This window comes from Egretta garzetta, unplaced genomic scaffold (genome assembly GCF_000687185.1).
Source record: "Egretta garzetta isolate BGI_Z169 unplaced genomic scaffold, ASM68718v1 scaffold514, whole genome shotgun sequence".
Taxonomy (NCBI): Eukaryota; Metazoa; Chordata; class Aves; order Pelecaniformes; family Ardeidae; genus Egretta; species Egretta garzetta.
This window is the reverse complement of record NW_009259483.1, coordinates 725,343-743,068: the sequence shown is the minus strand read 5'-3', so window position 1 is coordinate 743,068 and position 17,726 is coordinate 725,343. Positions and strand designations below refer to the sequence as shown.

At 40.7% G+C, this 17,726-nt stretch overlaps 1 protein-coding gene across 2 annotated transcripts in view; it reads left to right on the top strand.

Annotated features, from left to right (window-relative positions):
• ELMO1 (engulfment and cell motility 1) overlaps positions 1–17,726 on the top strand; it is a 314,062-nt gene that overhangs the window by 113,101 nt on the left and 183,235 nt on the right. For both annotated transcript variants that reach the window (XM_009637203.2, XM_035892761.1), the window contains exons 9-13: positions 1,780–1,931; positions 2,858–2,936; positions 7,886–7,936; positions 9,576–9,698; positions 11,059–11,190. In XM_009637203.2, the coding sequence (XP_009635498.1) occupies positions 1,780–1,931; positions 2,858–2,936; positions 7,886–7,936; positions 9,576–9,698; positions 11,059–11,190 (537 nt within the window). The remainder of the gene's footprint in view (positions 1–1,779; positions 1,932–2,857; positions 2,937–7,885; positions 7,937–9,575; positions 9,699–11,058; positions 11,191–17,726) is intronic.

Genomic DNA, 17,726 nt, shown 5'->3' with positions numbered 1-17,726 from the left:
TCCTGATGACTGTGAGACATCCAGAGCATATTCGGTTTACTGTGTGAGCAGTGCAGAGTTGCTCTGTGCCTACACTGCCCGTGCTGTGGGGCTTCTGGACATCTGGCAGCTCTGGCTGCAGTGCATCAGAAAACAACTGGATTAGCATTAAGAGAGGTAGGGTAGTCCAGGGCTTCTGAGATGCAGCTTGCTACTCTAAACAGCACAATGTGCAGCGTATACTAATGTAAATATTACCTGGGCTCAGGACTTGCAGGCAGCAGATATTGAAAGCCCAGAGTACAAAAAGGCTGATTGAGTTGCTTCTCTCCTCCTATTCTCTATGCACGCGTGGCTTGGTTCTTTATTTTCTGCAAAGCCAACGTGTATTTCCTGAATTGAGTTATATGCAGCGCAGCGTGTTTCTATTGTGGTAATGCAAACCAAGTAGCAGAGCAAACAGCAGCGCTGCAGTAGATGAGAAGAAAAATCTGTCCCTCTTTTCCTTATTGTCTCCAGCCGATGTTGTAGAAGGGGTGTTTTGCTCCTTCAACACTACTCAGAATGTCACCAGTGCAAAACAGTGGTGTGGTCCACATGTCAATATTTAACTGTGAATTTCACAGGCAGCTAGGCAGCTTTTCCAAGCATAGGGCATGCCTTTCTTCCTCCAGAACGAAAATGATGCCGAGGTCTAAGCAAGCATCCAGAATCAGAAATGGTATAATCACATTAGTGGCTTGTAGGAGGAATACTGAAGAAGTGTGTGGACTTGAAGTTTTCTGGAAGGAACACATCAAACTTGAGACAGGGCCACTGCAGTCTGTTACTTGGCTGTAAAGAGCAAATAGCTGTGGTCACACGGCATTTCTTCTGTCTGTCTCTGCTTCCTTGGGTACTTTTCAGCTTGACTGTGCTGGTACGGGTGCACTCAAGGAAAACCCAGGCAGTTCTCAGTTCCTGCGTCAGCAGAAGGAAAGCTTCTTCCCGGGAAGCCGGGTCCAAGGACTGGGCAGTGTGCGGAAGGACGCACGTTGCCAAATCTTTCTGCACAGCTGTGTTGGCTCTGCAGATGAGTGTGCAGCGTGTCATTGCCACACTGCAAAACTGCAGAGGTCAGGTCTGGTTCTGATTAACGTGCCGTTTGTTTGTGGCAGCTTGCAGTAAAAGTGAAGGTTATTAATGCATGAACACGTAACAAGACTGGACTCTAGACAGAGTTATGGAACCAATTGTGCTGATAAATGATCAGCAACAGAGTTTTAATTTGTAACCTGGAGAAAGCTTTCAGTGTTGTTGGTAACAGCGAGGGCGGGGGGGGGAAGCTTATTTTGCTAGAGTGTGTTTTGCCAGGGAGGTAGATGTAAATTTCTTTTTTGAAACAGTTGTCTTGAGCCTAGATACTTGTTTAGAGAAAACTGGCTGCACAGATTTCTGCTGGAGAGAACGAGACGTATTCTCCTTGTCCTTTCCAAAGGTTTCCTCACAAAAACTAACCGTTCTACCTCCTTAGTGTCAATTTATCTTGTTCATAATGTTCTGTTGAAGCATATATTTAAGTGGTATGAATATTGACATAAATCTATGGTGATTTGTGCCAGCTGAAGAATCTGTGCCACGTGTCCTTTGAAAGTATGTGCAGTGCCTGCTTGGTTGCTTTCAGGTACTCACTTATAACCTGGCATGTGGACAAGACTACTTTAATTCTAATGCATTTCTGAGCCATGTCCACTGCTTGCTTTCTTCCCTTTCTGTGTTTTCATGCCAAGATGTAAATTCTCTACATGTTTGAATTTGTAGATAGCAAGCTATGTGAACAAATTTGCCTCGGACATCTCTATCTTGCAACGGTCGCTAGCAATCCTGGAATCGATGGTGCTCAATAGCCACGACCTGTACCAGAAGGTGGCACAGGAGATCACCATTGGGCAGCTAATCCCACATCTGCAGGGGTGAGTGTCTTCAACTGCCACCAGATAGGGTGGATTTTCCTCCTCCCCCCTCACCCCCACCCCCCAACCCCAATGAGCACAGCATTTGAAAAGAGTGGTATAAAGACTGGCAACCTCCGGTATGACTCCTGCATCCACTATAAGTGGCTGGATGACTGGTAACCAGCTTTCTGGAGCTGATTGGTCATTGATTATTTTTTTTTTTTTCTCTTTTTTTCTTTTTTTTTTTGTGTGCTAAGCTGCCTGTGTAGTTGGAAGTGGGGGATGAAGAGAAAAGCACCATGTAGTAATAAAATACTTAATGCAATTAGCATACAAATGGAGTTGGTTTGCTTGCCAACATCTGGGAAGCATGTAAGGCAAAAATTGGTCAACTTTTGCTGAAGGTATATTTGAAAAGGGAGAGACTTTTTCTTGAAGTTCTTAAAGAAACTTAAGTGTGTTTTTCTTTAACTTAAATGTGTGGTGGTTAAATGGATGGAAACCGCCTCGTGTAGGATAGGGTAATGTATTGTGAACCATAGTTCTGCTTGCCTCCCTGCTGGGACATTTTTCACTCACCTGAAAAGCTTTTAATACCAGCAGGTTTGTCTCCAGAACCCTTTAGGGAAGATTCCTCTTCTTACCTCTAGGTGTTGAGCATCTGGCAGAAGCCGATTGTCTGGGCTCCTGATGTGATCAGGAGGGTCAATGGCACTTCAGGGGTGTGATTCATTCCACCTTCTTGAATGCTGAGTCTCCCTCCAGAAAATCTTGTGTCTCTTAATAACAGAGGCAACCTGGTCATGACCAACTTTGCCTAAGTTTAACATTAAGTGCAAACAGTCCCTCCACTTCTACCCGCAGTAGTGCGACTGGAAGATCACTTTCTACAGCTCGTGTGTATTCACGTTCTTCTGTTGTGTTTACAATTTTGTTCCAAACAGGACTGACCAAGAAATCCAGACATACACCATAGCGGTAATAAATGCACTTTTCCTTAAAGCACCGGATGACAAGAGGCAGGTAAGTTGTTGGGTCTTGTTGCATATCTACATACGTGTAGGAGAAGTGTGTCATATTCGTACCTGCAGTTGTCCCAGTCATGCTTTTCCTGCAGTTAATTCAATCTGAAAGTTGTTCTGTTGTTTCATGCTGTTATAGTATCATTCATTTTAATGGACCTACCTCCATCTTCCACCATTATTAGTAGGGATTAAGTATTCTTCTGTGCTTTTTTAGTTCCCTGTAACCTCACATGAACCACATTGACTGTGGCTGGCTGTAGTATTTATTGTACTGAACTCTTTGCCAGCACAGCTTGTAAAACCAGGCTATTTTTTGGTAAACTGTTCCACCCCCCCAGATTTTTTTAATAAAAATTGCATTCCTTTTAAAAATGGAAATATCTTGCCATGTAAGAATTTAATGACTTTTATAGTATACTATTTTAAGTTAATTTTAGTGCAATAGATCAGAAGTCTCGAAAGGAAATATTTCAAGATTGCTAGCTGCTGTTAAATGAGGATGGAATGTGATGTGTTATGAAACAGAGAAGTTTTATCCATGTTTATCAAGTCATTAGCCTGTGTCAAAACAGATTTAGTCATTTATTTATATAACATTTCTGTCATCAGGAACAGTGATGATAATTCTTGTGTTGAGATACTGTTACTGTCCAGACAAGTTCACTGAGAGCTGCTGACCAGTTCTGGCAAGGGCTTTCTTTAGATTTATTTACATTTTAAAATGCTGGAGATTGTTTAAACAAACATCAAAACCCTAATGAGTAATTTTTCTTTTTTGCTTCAAACATATTTTTAAAATTACAAACCAGGGAAAGTAAAACCATAGTTTAATTTCAAAAAAAGCCTTTCCCCCCCCTTTCCTTTTTTCCTTCTTCTTCCAAAACAGTCTTTGGTTATTAAGGGAGGAAGGCACCTAATGAACAGAAGTTGGAATAAAAACTTTCTTTCAATTTTGATCTAAATCTATGGTAGGCTCTTGTAAGAAAAACAAAGATTTCACTTTTTACATTTGTAAATGGTTGCTACTGCTTTGTTTTGTGAAAAGTATGCTTTAGTCATATTTGAAGTCGAGAGACAATGTCAGATGTAGATAAGACCTTAACAGTAGTCAGTGGGCATGTGTTCCTGAAGATACAGTACCACAGGGTCTTCCTAGCAAGTGAAACTGTATTTCACGGGCAGCGTAACCATCTAGTGAGGCTGGCAGTAGACCATGCAGACTTCAATTCACCTGTGGTACCTGCTGTTGTGACACAAAATTATTAGTCATGGAGTTTATGATCATTAGAAGATAAAAGCCTGGTTTGGCTTGAAGGCTAATAACTCTGACGCAGAAAATTTTCTTTAGCCTTTAATAACCTATAATAATAAGTGTTCAGAATATGTTAGGTTTCTTTTTATATCTTGTGGTTAATTAGTAAGCCATACATTGAAGAAGGTAGGTGTGCATTAGCTTCAAGATAGGGATAACTGATACTGTTTACTGAATTCTGTCTTTCTAAGGTGACAAACTGCGGTTATGCAGTCTCATGACTGTGGGTCCTCAAAAGTTAAGGTTCAGCACTATTCGGCAGGCACCTAACATCACACAGCTGTTCGCTCACTCCCCCCCTCAAGTGGGATGGGGGAGAGAATCGGGGGAAAAAAAACCAAAGGTAAAACTTGTGGGTTGAGATAAAGAGAATTTTAATAGGAGAGAAAAGGAAGGGAAAATAATAATAATGATAAAAGAATATACAAAACAAGTGATGCACAATGCAATTGCTCACCACCCGCTGACTGATGCTCACTCAGTTCCTGAGCAGCGGGCCCACACCCCAGCCAACCTCCCCAGTTTTTGTTTGGTATGACATCCTATGGTGTGGAATATTTGGTCAGTTTGGGTCAGCTGTCCTGGCTGTGTCCCCTTCCAGCTTCTTGTGCAACTCCAGCCTCCTTGCTGGCAGGGCAGCATGGGAAGCTGAAAAGTCCTTGACTTAGCATAAGCACTGGTCAGCAACAACTAAAACATCAGTGTGTTATCAACATTACTCTCATCCTAAATCCAAAGCACAGCACTATACCAGCTTCTAGGAAGAAAATTAACTGTATCCCAGCCAAAACCAGGACAAGCACTCACCACCGGTATGGTTAGGAGTGAGAAACTACGCCAATCCCCCTGTGACTCTAGGAGCTTTGACACCCTCCCTGCTGCTATCTTACAGGGCCTGGCATGATGGGGATGACTGCACTGCGGTTAAGGAGAGGATTTAGTTTGGTGCTGGTATCTGAAGTCCTTCCCCCCCTTTTTTTTTCTTTTGTATTTCTGTATTACAAGAAGCCAAGGGGCTCAAGTTTTTTCTTTTTTAGTGAGGACTCCGTTGTTGATTTGCTGCTTCTGCCACTGTCAAGGACCCAATCATCTAGAGAAACTTAGGTTATTAAAAGAAAAAACCTTTATCGGAAAAGAGATGTGAATTTGAGCATTGAAATGGTACTGTGAATGTTTGAAACACTCTTTTCTGCAATTGTCTGCATTTTTACAGAGATGTTGCTATGGCAAATTTTGTCAAAAAATTCTTGTTCTCATCTGTTACTACAATACTTATTTTAGAAGAGGCAGCTCATCAGCTGCTAAGAGCTGTATAGCCTTCTTGGAGACAAAGTTGGTTTTGTTGCAGTAATCGGTTTTGTGAATACTTGTTGCTCCTATCAGTTTTAGGTCCGTTGCTCCTATCAGTTTTTGGTCCAGTAACAAAAACCAATATCACAATAAAGACTTTCAAAATTACAGGTATAAGAAAGAAGTGACAATTTGATAATCTTCTCCAAAAAGTAAAATAAAAGAATTCCCTTTTTTTTTTTTACCTTGAGCGCAGAAAAGACTACCTCATACCATTTGCCTGTCTGCCTTCTGGCAGTGGGTATACTTTGATAAAACCAGCCAGTCTGTTCCCTGCAATGTGAAGTGTATCATGTGCCTGGCGCTCCCCCTGCAGCTCACCTGTGCATTTCCAAAAGAGATGGAAGCATCTGCATCAGTCATTCCTTTGCTGTTACGTGCAATTGAAACCTGCTCAGCCAGAAAAGGCTTAAAAACTAAAGTTGAGTTTCTCTTGTCTTTGGTCCCTTCTTCTTTCCTTATTGCTCCCCTGTTCCGTTGCAGCACCCTTTATCTTATATAAAGAAAACAGTCAACATCCATGACCGCCTTCTGATTCAAAATGAGAATTAATTCATTTTTGCAAGCAAGTTCTCACCCTAACACTTGCTTTGCGAACATTGTTTCTGCAGCCATGTCTCAGCAATCCAACTCTTTGTATGTTTTACACAATAGTCTCAATTTTCCTCTTTTCTAGTTTCTTGTTTGTTATATAAAAGTAACCAGTATACACTTTGTATTACTCTTCAAGTTTCACGAAGACCAACAGGCATTTTTAAAAATTTATTTCTCCTGAATATGAGGAGCAGCTGAGGGAACTGGGGCTGTTTAGTCTGGAGAAGAGGAGGCTGAGAGGAGACCTTATCGCCCTCTACAACTGCCTGAAAGGAGGCTGTAGTGAGGTGGCGGTCAGCCTCTTCTCCTTGGTAATGGGCGATAGAACAAGGGGAAATGGCTTCAAGTAGCACCAGGGGAGGTTTAGGTTAGACATTAGGAAAAATTATTTCACTGAAAGGGTTGTCAAGCACTGGAATGGGCTGCCCAGGGAAGTGATTGAGTTCCCATCCCTGGAGGTATTTAAAAGACAGGCAGACGAGGTGCTTGGGGACATGGTTTAGTGGTGGAAAGGCAGGGTTAGGTTAACAGTTGGACTTGATGATCTTAAAGGTCTTTTCCAACCTAAATGATTCTATGATTCTATGAAAACTTTTGATATGGTGTCAACTGCACAGAATTACAGTGCATCCTAACAATGTCCTCAAGCATGTGTCAGTGTTGATGTGATTTGTTGTGCTGTATTATGTAAGGCTGTGATATGAGCTCTATTTCCAAGCAATGATCTTCTAATTCCAAATGTTACCCCTTTGTGTATGTGTAAACAGTGTCTAAATAGCAGTGTGCAATATGCAATCCAAATCCTTAAATAGTACATTTTGAAAACAAGAATTTAAAAATAATTGCGTGACGATAATTACTGTAAGTTGTATGCATTGCACATGCTAGCATATGCCCACGTACACACACACGTATTTCTATATTGATGGAAAAGATCATGGAACTTAAAAATGAGGTATGGGCTTGTAGGTATGGTCAAGATTAGACTCTCATGCTTGATAAGTATAAAATATTCCCTCTTCTGCATTGTAGGACAGTTTACAGCCTGGGCAGCCAGGATCAGCTGCTTAAGAATGAAAGTAAAAACATATTCATCCCAACAGTGACTTCATGCAGGTCTAGAAAGAGAAGTTAATTTAAGACAAAATAGTGGACCAATGTCAATGTTGCTACCAAAATACAAGGGGGAAGTATTATTTGCTATGATGAAACAGTGATGAGTTGTAGGCTGATTTACTGAGTGAAAGTTAGAGCACTTGACTTTAAAACAGCCAAAATATTATTGTAAACACGCGTGTTGTTTGACATCTTGTTTTAAAGTCCTGGGTGATTTCCATTCCATGCTTTCCTTCTGTGTTGTTTTTTGGGGGAAGGTTGTGCTTGAATAAGTGTGTGTAAGTACTCTGTTTAACCCTCTGAGGTCTTTCATTGCTGGTTTTGGATCACCAAAGTCCTCAGCTTGTGACGCACTTTTCACTTTCTTTTCCCCTTTTCTCATAGTAGAGTAATTTGAGTTTGTGACCCCCAAAATAATGCACACAATCGTATAGCTGATGTGCTGCTTCATTTAATTTATAAGTAACACCGCAGAAACTTAAGATTAAAACTTTTAAAGTCAGTGTTCTTCTAGGTATGGCACTAAAATACGTGCTTCTGGCTAATTTTTTTTTTTTTTTTTTAAACTGCATCAGGAAATGGCAAATATTTTGGCACAGAAGCAGCTTCGCTCCATCATTTTAACTGTAAGTATATAATTTCCAAAGGTATTTTTCACTAGCAGAAAGAAAAGGTGACTCCAGTTTTGGTGTTTGTAGGTTTTATCTTAATATAATTTAATTGCACTTGTATTTTGATACATTTTGAAGCCTATATTTTGAAGTAATATACAAGATAAAGGTTTGATTGTTGAATGGATTCAAAACTGATTATCAGGAAAGGAATTTTCCCAGTCAAATAAATTGTGGTTTCTTCATGAAAATATAATACTCAATAAAAGAATAGTACCTCAAGCATTTTCTTCCCATAGAGAATGCGAACTTTATTGTGCAGATGAGGGGTTGTCTGAGAAATTTATAGCAAGTCCTCTCTGTTAAGGTTTGGAGCTGATGACAGCCGAGCAAGCCGCACAGGGCTTTCCATCTTGCAAAATGACCCTCTGTGTTTTTCCATTCTACAGATTATTCTGTCTTGATATAAAGTTGCACGCAATTTGTCACCACTTGCACAAAAGAAGCATGAAATATAGCTCAGAGTGAAGTTAATGAATGTAATATAAAAGACTTGCATCTGCTATCATGGAAAATCAGAAGGATTTTGCCTTTGACCTTGGAATAGATTATATCTTCAAGGGAACAAGGGAAAGTGCTTTCTCTGTTAGGAGATGCTAGGCAGTGTAAAACAAGACCAAACAACAACCAAACAAGGCCTTGCTCTTTCTCGTTTGCTGTCATAATTTCAATGATGCATACAAAAAAACCCCAGAATTTGTTTCAGAAGGCATATTTTTACACTGCTTGTATTTCTAAGAAATTTGGTATAAGCATATGGATAATATTCTTAGGTGTTCGTTTACTATCTTAAAATGCTCCAGTGCCTTTTGGCAGGCAGATTCCTCTATTCTCTGGAGCTGTACAATATTAGTTGCTGTATCCATCTTCTACTTGATGACTCTTTCCATATGTATCCTCTGCTGTGTTTAGTGACCTGGGTCTGTTTCCCATATAGAACCACTTGGTGGTTTTTGGCACACCAGGGATTTTTAAATTGACCATCAGTTTGGTATTGCTTTCTGAATGGGATAATTCTGCACATATGGGACACTGTATGCTAATGGATTTCTAAGCAGTCTTCCTCATACAGAACTGAGTTGTCTGGTAGAGGTAGGACTCTGGTGTGGTGTTGACTTCTGCAGCAGTAGCCCTATTTATCACTGTATTCTCTGGTTGCATTTGCAGCCTGAATACTTTTCTGCTCAGGCAGCTGCTCTGTTAAATATTTTCTTAATATACTCTGTTTTGGTTTTGGTTTTGGTTTTTTTTTTTTTTAATACAGAGCTCTAATGTGCTTGGTAAGGAGTTAATTTTTCTCTGAAGTGAATTCTCAGTACTGATTTCTTTTTTATGCCACTTGTCAACATAACGCACAGGCTCTATCTAGTGGCTAGAAGGAGAAAGCTTCAGCGCATTGTTATTGTAAAGTCCTGTCCCTTAAAGTTCCTTATATAGTACACTAATCAGTACTGGTTTGATTTTCTTTTTTTTTGTGGAGTATACATACACTATTGCATAGCAAACACATACTTACAGAAATGGGAATACCTGAGTGTACCTGATATAATTTTCTGATTAGGTGGCATTCACTGGAGTCTCTCTTTCTTTGCAGCATGTTATCAGGGCACAGAGGGCCATCAATAATGAAATGGCGCACCAGCTTTATGTTCTGCAAGTACTTACCTTTAACCTTCTGGAAGACAGAATGATGACAAAAATGGATCCACAGGATCAGGTAAGCATCTGGCATGATCTGGTCAGAACAGGAAGAGGACAACCACTCATTGCTGTGCCTAAAGCTCTTTCTGGAGGAAAAGACACTGCTAGGAATGCGTCCACAATTCATTCATTCTCTGTCTCTCTCTGTGAAGTTGGGTTCTATTTTCTGGCTGTTAGAAGATGTACTGGCTATTGCATTCCTAGTGCAAAAGTACAACAAAATGGCCCGGTTTTTCTTCTTAGCATGTAGTTCCATGAACTGAATTTGGTGTTGATGGATCTCGGAGCAGCAGCCCAGCATTTGTTTCTTTTGCGTACTTCTCAGAAGCAACAGAGATGTATGGTCCTTCCTAAAATTACTTCTGTAGAGCTAAAATGAATGTTTGAATGAAAACTGTCTGACATGCTAGAGCTGAAGTTTATTGGTGTTCCAATAAAACCCATTTTTGTTACTGGGAACCTGTATAGTAGTTGTTAATTTGTTTATTGCTCGCTGTGTACAAACACCAGCTTTAATATTGTTCATTGTGAAAAAAGAGACACTTAGCCCCTGAAGAGCTTCAAGTTTAAATACAGAGTCAATGAGCCATAGAGAAGATGTGGCTTTGATTCTTTATTTTTTGTGGCCTTTTTTTAGGCCCTGTACAAGGAGGAATCTGATTTCATTTTTAAGAGGGAGTTGTGTTAAGGCTTCCTGATAATTTGGAGAGGAGTTGGGAGAACAAGATGGTTGTAAACATCAGTAGCATCATGCTGTAGGATTTTACCCTTCCTGTTTTTTAAGTTTGGGGCAGGAAAGTTTGGCTCTTAGTAATGTACATGCAGTTACCTAGTGCATATCTCCATAGAGAGTGACTAACGCAGTGTTGTTGGTATTGACGGCAGGGTGGTTATCACTGTCCTGAGACATTTCTAGTGATGTGTAACCGCAGTAATTCCTCTCTTGCCCATTCCTGTGCTTGCAAAAACGGACAGTTACCAAAAGGAATGCAGAGTGCTGAGCCGTTTTGATTTCAGCCAGCAAAATGCTTAAGTACCAGCTTAATTTGAAATGTGTGTGATCTCTTGGCTTCTGTGGTTTCATGCCCGTGGTTAAAATTGTGTAGTTAGTGGCCTTGCTAACATGGGTCCAACTTCTGTAAGTCAACAGTTAAGCATCTGCATGTGAACCCCACAGATGTGAGGACCTCGGAAAATGGGAACCACAAAGTCATTCTTGCTGTGACTGTCTCTCCGAGTATGAAGTAGGGAATTTAGACAAAGAAAGGTTGGGCAGTGGAGGGAATACAGTGTTTTGAAACCGCTTTTGTGGTATTGGTTATTAAAGTGAGAGATAAGTTGTTTTAACCAATTTTTTTAACCTTGTTTTAACATAGGCTCAACGGGACATCATATTTGAACTCCGAAGAATTGCATTTGATGCAGAATCTGAACCTAACAACAGTAGTGGCAGTATTGAGAAACGCAAATCTATGTATACTCGGGACTATAAAAAACTTGGATTTATTGTGAGTATTTTTGTGTGGTGGTACACTGAAAGTGGGTGAGTGCATCTGTTGTAGTACATCAGTCACTTCTCTTACTTGGTCTTCTGGCTATATCCTACAAGGTATAATTTCTGTGGTGGTGGGTTTTTCTTGTGTGTTGGTTTTATTTTGGTTTGTTGGGGGGGTGGTTTTGGTTTGGGGGTTTTGGTTTTTTTTTTTTTTTTTTTTCAAATCCTGTTAACTCCAAGAGATTGCTTTAGCAGAAGTTAGGGTTAATTGGAAGAAATAGCTATAAATAAAATCCAAGGTAGGACTCTATGATGTTTACTTGTAGGGCCTTGTGTTTTGGTTGCTTGAAGTCCTTTCGTCTGTCAGTAGGGGATGCAGAATCTCTCACCCTGACTTAATCAGACCAACTGGAGTTCTGGTCTTGGCTGAAACTGTGTTGGGGAACAGAGAATGACCTGGGTAAACTGTTGCATACATTTCTATTAATGAATAATATGTATTTTTTCCCCCTCTGGAAACACAGCATGCACATGTACACTGCAATCAGTATCTTGATTTATTGTTTACTTTAGGTTAGTGTGCAATTTTCTTTCTCCTTAAGTAAAATTGAATGCTTCATATCTTACGTGATTCATTACTTTGCTGTTGGCCTGGCAAATATACACTGAATATGGTACATACAGTAGCCACAGTTATAGACAGGGTGGTTTTAAACATTGTTGGTGCAAGCTGAAGCTCGCTGTGCAGTTCTGAGCGCTCTGCTCAGCTCTGTGGCGTAGGGCTCAGCATTGCCCAGTTTCCCTGTGGTTCTGATGTTTGTTTTCATTACTGATGAGTGAGGAAAAATTACTGCTCTGTTAGTGCTGTTGTATCTGTAAGGAATCTTAAGTAAATAGGCAGGAGGGGAGGCACTTGGCATTTTGGGATTGTAAGCATGACAGTAAAATTAGGGCTTTGAAGAAGCTTTTGAAACTCAGTGTTGTCTATGAATCTTTTCTCAGTTCCTGTGCGATAGGAGACCATTGCTACCCTAGCTTCTGAGATTGGCAACTCCTATGGTGAGATGAGCAGAGGACTTTGTGCTCTCAAGGCCGGAACTAAAAGAAAATGCAGGCCCTGGCTTAGAGACGAATGGGCTGGTTACAGAGCCTCCTGCTTGTGGTGAATGAGAATGGAGGCGGGGGTCACTGTCACAGGAGGAGGAAAAGTAACTGGTGGCAGAGTAAGAAATGGTGACAAACACAGAGGGAATGATGGGGTATGCTAAAGTCATGGGGGGGGGGCTGTACATGCAGAGGTTGTGGTGTATGGAAGAATCAGATCAAATTTAAAACAGTTGTTCTCTAAATCAGGCTGATCGCTTTTGGATATCTGCTGCTCGCTCTAGTTTTATGAGATGTTGAAGACTCTCTCAGCTCCCACAGCCATCACTGGCACCTAAGTATCTAGCGCCTCTGAAAATCTGATCTTGCTTTCTTAAAGCTGGAGCTGGAAAACTGAGCATGTAATGGAACATCCAGCTGAAGCTGAACTGGGGCTAGCGCACAGACCTGAATTCCAATCCTGTTTTTCTGCCGCTTAGCAATGGCTAAAGATCACTGGTTGTGCAGCTGGCACTAGTTCTTCCAGTGCTTTTGTTTGTCCCACAGGATGTATTTTGATTCTGCAGAGCTGAAATTATTAACAGCAGCATGTTTTAGCCGATAAGGTTGTGAGGAAAACACTCTGAATCAAAACGTGTTACTGTCTTGTCCAACTTCGCAGGAACTCTCTTGCTGTGCCTGTGTAGCAGGGACTTAACCATTACTGTCGTTAGTCTCATTTGGGCTGCTCCTTGGGAAGCCTACTGAAAACACCCCGGCAGTTGTCAAGGGTAACTGCAGCACTGTTTTTACTATTTAATTCTGATAGCCTTCCACAAGGGAATAGGGAACAAAGTCTGGGGGGAATGGGAACTGGGATCAAAGCAATGAAGAAAATGTGAGGAAGGCATAATGGGAGATAAGAAGAAATATGGGAAAGTGAGCTGTGAAAGGAGTACCATGGCAAGGGTCCCAATGGGACGCAGGTTATCCCACTAAGGTTATAAATGAGGCAATGTACAAACAATAAAAATGTCAGTTGTGAGCTGTGAGGAGAGTTATTCAACTCTTGTACAGAAGTTTTACTTTGAACTAACAGCACAGGTGGCCATGCATGTACAACTTTTCTCACAGCTGAAAAGGAATTTGACCCCCCTCACAGAGCTGGGGGAGGAAGCAGGATCTGTTATGAAATCTGACTGGTGACCTCCAGCCTCGCACATGGGCTGTGCTCTGACTGGACTCCAATTTGCCTGGCTGCCTTCACCCCATCTACTTCTTCCCAATCCATCATTGAAGTGTCTTTAATGCTTTCATAAACTGCAGGTAGAGGGGTGAATTAGCAAACTGATCTATGCCCTGAATAATCATAGAATCATAGAATGTTTTGGGTTGGAAGGGACCCCTAGAGGTCAATAATGGGAGGTTTCTCTTCCCCTGGTTTTGGCTGTGTGGCACGAGAAGAAACCCAGCCAAATAGGAGGCTGCCTTCAAATGCTGTCTTCATTCCACTGGTGTTGGTGGTCAGAAATGCTAATTTCTTGAACTGATTAAACATTCTTTCCAAGGAGGAGAGCAAAACCATGTCTAGCCATCAAGTTGTTCCTGGACTGCTTGTTCTCTTTCTGTATGTGAAATGCAAGAATTCTGTTCATTTCTCTTGGGCCACATCAAAAAGCTTTGCCCCACTACAAATGTAATGTCAACAAGAGACAAAGTCCAGACATGGTTTCAGAAGTTTACAATATCATTTGTAAAACTACGTAGTTAGAAATCTACATCCAGTTAAAGAAACCACAAGGCCTTTCCAGATGGTTGTGATGACCCATGTGAAGTTTATTATAGGCAAAGAGATTTTCAGAGGAGACAGTCTTGAGGAGGTTTATTAAAGTGCTGATGAATACAACAAAAGATGACCCAGTTAGATCTAAGACACACTCCACCCTATTGAATTATCTTCTGAGTCAATTGTAGAAAATCCCAACCAATGTTTATCCCTGTCAATTCTTGTAGTAGAAGTAGAGTTTTGTGGACTTTCACATAATAACATAGTTCATTGTTAGAGATATTTAAAAGATAAAACCACCTATATTGGTAGTGATAAAATCAGTTCTAAAATTCCTGAGCTTTTCAAATTACTTAGTTTTGTGGTGCTCGTTGTATGTGAAGCTTTTAAAGTTTTCTTGCATTTGAGTAAACTGAATTCCCAATAACCAAGATAGACAACAGATACAACTTAAGAAACTGATATCCTATATATTTTCATCATAATTCTTCAAACATCACTAACTGTCATTGAGAAGTTACAGTGAATGTGTATATTTAAAGTTAGAGGCAGGCCTGACCAAATTCTAAGAAACTTGAATAGGTTAAAGAGTTGAAAAAGAAAAAAAATCTCATCCTATAACAGTTTTTCTTAAGTTTGCAGTGTGTAGAGCTTCTAGGGTTTTTTGTTTGACTTTTCTTTTGTAGAATATAAATGGTTTGTAAGAGTGCAAAAAGTCAAAATAGAAAGTGATTTCATAAGTCTGCTGTGCCACACGGGAATTTTAGTGTAGCAAAATAAAATGTGGGTTAGTACAGGAGATAACAAAGTCAATAAGGAACTGTCTGATAAAAGGTGGCAATTAAAAGGGAAATGGAGAATGGTGGGATGTTCTTCAAAAGGCAGGCAGGGTCTTGATTTTCAAAATATTCATGGTGGTGACATAAAAGAGTGAACATATGCTGATGAAATCTTCTGATGAAACAAATTTGTGAGGCATCATTGAAAGAATCACCATGTCATTCACAAATTAGATGACCCTTTGGATTAGAGAAATAGAAATGTAATTTTATTCAGTGATACAAACTGCAGTGGTGTTCATTTAGGATCACTGGCAAGAATTCCTTCTGGAGGCAAATATCTAATCTATGAGAAAAGATAAGAGAATTGTGCAATGTAGCCATAAAAAAGTCAAATGTTAAGCTAGGATATATCTGGAAGGATATTTACTGAGCAGCTAAACTGTCAAGGCCATTTTCTACATTTCTGAGACATCATGTAGAGCACTGTATAATTTTAGTTACCTGTGCAGCGACTTGTGGACTGATTGGATGTAGGATGAGTACAGAGGGCGAGGCTTGTGCAGTGATGAGGGAGATGTCTTACAAGACATGACTTAAAAAGGTTAGCTTGTTTAGTCCACCAGGCTGAAGACTGTGGAAATATCAAGTGTGTGAATGCTGAGAGGCAGTCAGTCACATGTAAGACAAAAAGCAGTGATGGCAATCAGTCTACAGAAAAGATTTTTTTAATTGGAATGATGGGGACAAAATTCATTACTAGTTTAAAGATGGAGCTTGATCTTTTATGAAAAGGTTTATGTACTATGTTTGACAATGGTGGTTCCAGGAAACAAAACACATGAGGGGGGGGGGGGGGGGGAAAGCAGGCTGGCTTGGAGAAGCCTGAAGGTAGACATGAATAATTTGATGGATAATGACTTAAATGGCAGCATAGCTGGTTGGTTAGATGTTACAAAAACTTTCTAATGTGAGGAGAAGCAGCACCGGAATATAGATAGTTTGGAGGATGTGTCTTGTAGAGACCTTTGGAAAGAAGCTTAAAAAATAGCTGACAGTATCTAAAGCACGCCTTAGGCAGAACATAGACCTCATGAGCTTCTGAGATTTCTTCCAGACTTGATTTTTTCTCTTCTTTGTATCCCAGAACAGCAGCTACTTTATCTTTTGATCTTTTTCTTCAAAAATCCCTTGTTTCACAGTGCAATAGCCAAGTAGCACTCTGAAGATAAAAAATATTCTGTTTTCTCATGGGTTCTTCTGTGGTGCTTCTCATTGTCTCTTTGAATAGGTCATTAGCTGAAGCCTAGGGATAGTGTTGCCCATTTAGAGATGAAGGGAAGGAGTTTTTTCCCTCTTGACTTTTTTGGCTAAGGAAAGATGATCAGGATTTTATTTTGCAGAATGATTCTGCTTTCCTCAGTGCGTAGTTTCTGTTACACCTGTGTGAGTTACGGTCTGCGGAGCTGAGTGTATCAAGTCAGGCATTTGGAAAATGAAGATCATAGTCTTGCACGTTACAGTCTTTTATAAGTGCCCTTGTGTTGTTTCTAGGCATAACTTTATCACCAGGCCAAGTCTGTGGCTGTCTTAATTGAGAGGTTTGGCCTGAAGTTTAGGTTGTCTCACCAGCAAATGAGAAATACTTGTTTGGGACATTACTTTTGCAGGAATGAGCCATCTGTGCATCAGACTGACTGTAGTAAGTCAGTTTATTTTTTTTTTCCCCAGAGCAGGTGAAACTTAGTTATTCACTATATGGAATGGACAGTCTGTAGGTTGCTGTGGCCAAGAATAACTTAAGACAAAGTCAGTAGCTGCCTGGATAATTCCCCAGCATGATTTATTCCCTTCGATCCGTTTTGCTTCTTCCTGTATGTTTATTTCTGCAGCCGTCTCAAATAGAAGCCCCTCTCAGGCTGTCTGCTGTATGACTTTTATCTCCTTCGACAAATTAGAATGATTTGGCACAGTAAACTCCTTCATGTCATGATATATTCCTTAGGGGAAGTCCCTCCTCTGCACTGAAAGAAGGACGTTATCAGGGAAATAATTGGTAATCATGTAATTAATGTTTTGTAATGACCACCTGCAAGAGGGGCAAACCAGATGACTGTGGCAATTGTGGACATACTCCAGCCTTTAATTGTTCTCCTCTTCAACCTATCCAATAGAGCTCTGGCATGTATAATTTCCTCATGCTCATTTGGAAGCTGCTTGTTCTCCCCCAGCTCATTTGCATGTCATGCCCCATCTGTGTCCCCACCCCTGCCCCAGGATTCAGGAATGAAGGACCTGGAACAGGCTGCCCAGTGGGGTGGTGGAGTCTCCTTCTCTGGAGATATTCAAAACCCGCCTGGACCAAGTCCTGTACAACCTGCTCTGGGTGAACCTGCTTTAGCAGGAGGGCTGGACTGGATGATCTCCCGAGGTCCCTTTCAACCCTTGCCATTCTGTGTGTTCCTGTGTGACTGAAGTTAAGCTTTGGCAAAAGACGGGGGAAGGTGTTGTCTTAATGTTTGTTTTTCATTACCCAAATCTATTTTAATTGGCAAAGAACTACATTGTCTTTCCCCAAGTGAGGTCTGTTTTGCCCATGATGGTAACTGGTAAGCAGTCTCCCTGTCCTTATTTCGACCCATGAGCTTTTTCATCCTTTTTCTCTCCTTGTTGTGTTGAGGAGGGGAGTGGGTGAGCAGCTGGGTGGGTGTGTAGCTGCTGGCCAAGGTTAACGCGCCACACCTTTCTGCGTTTTGCTATTTCTGTCTTTAGGCTGCTTCTGGGCTCACTCCCTGAGCCATGGTAGCTTAGAGGCTCCCTCTTATTTTGTATTCTGTTGCAGTCTCCTTGCTGTGCTATCTCACGTTTTTCTTTCATTCCTTATCTCCTCTGGCCTTTCTC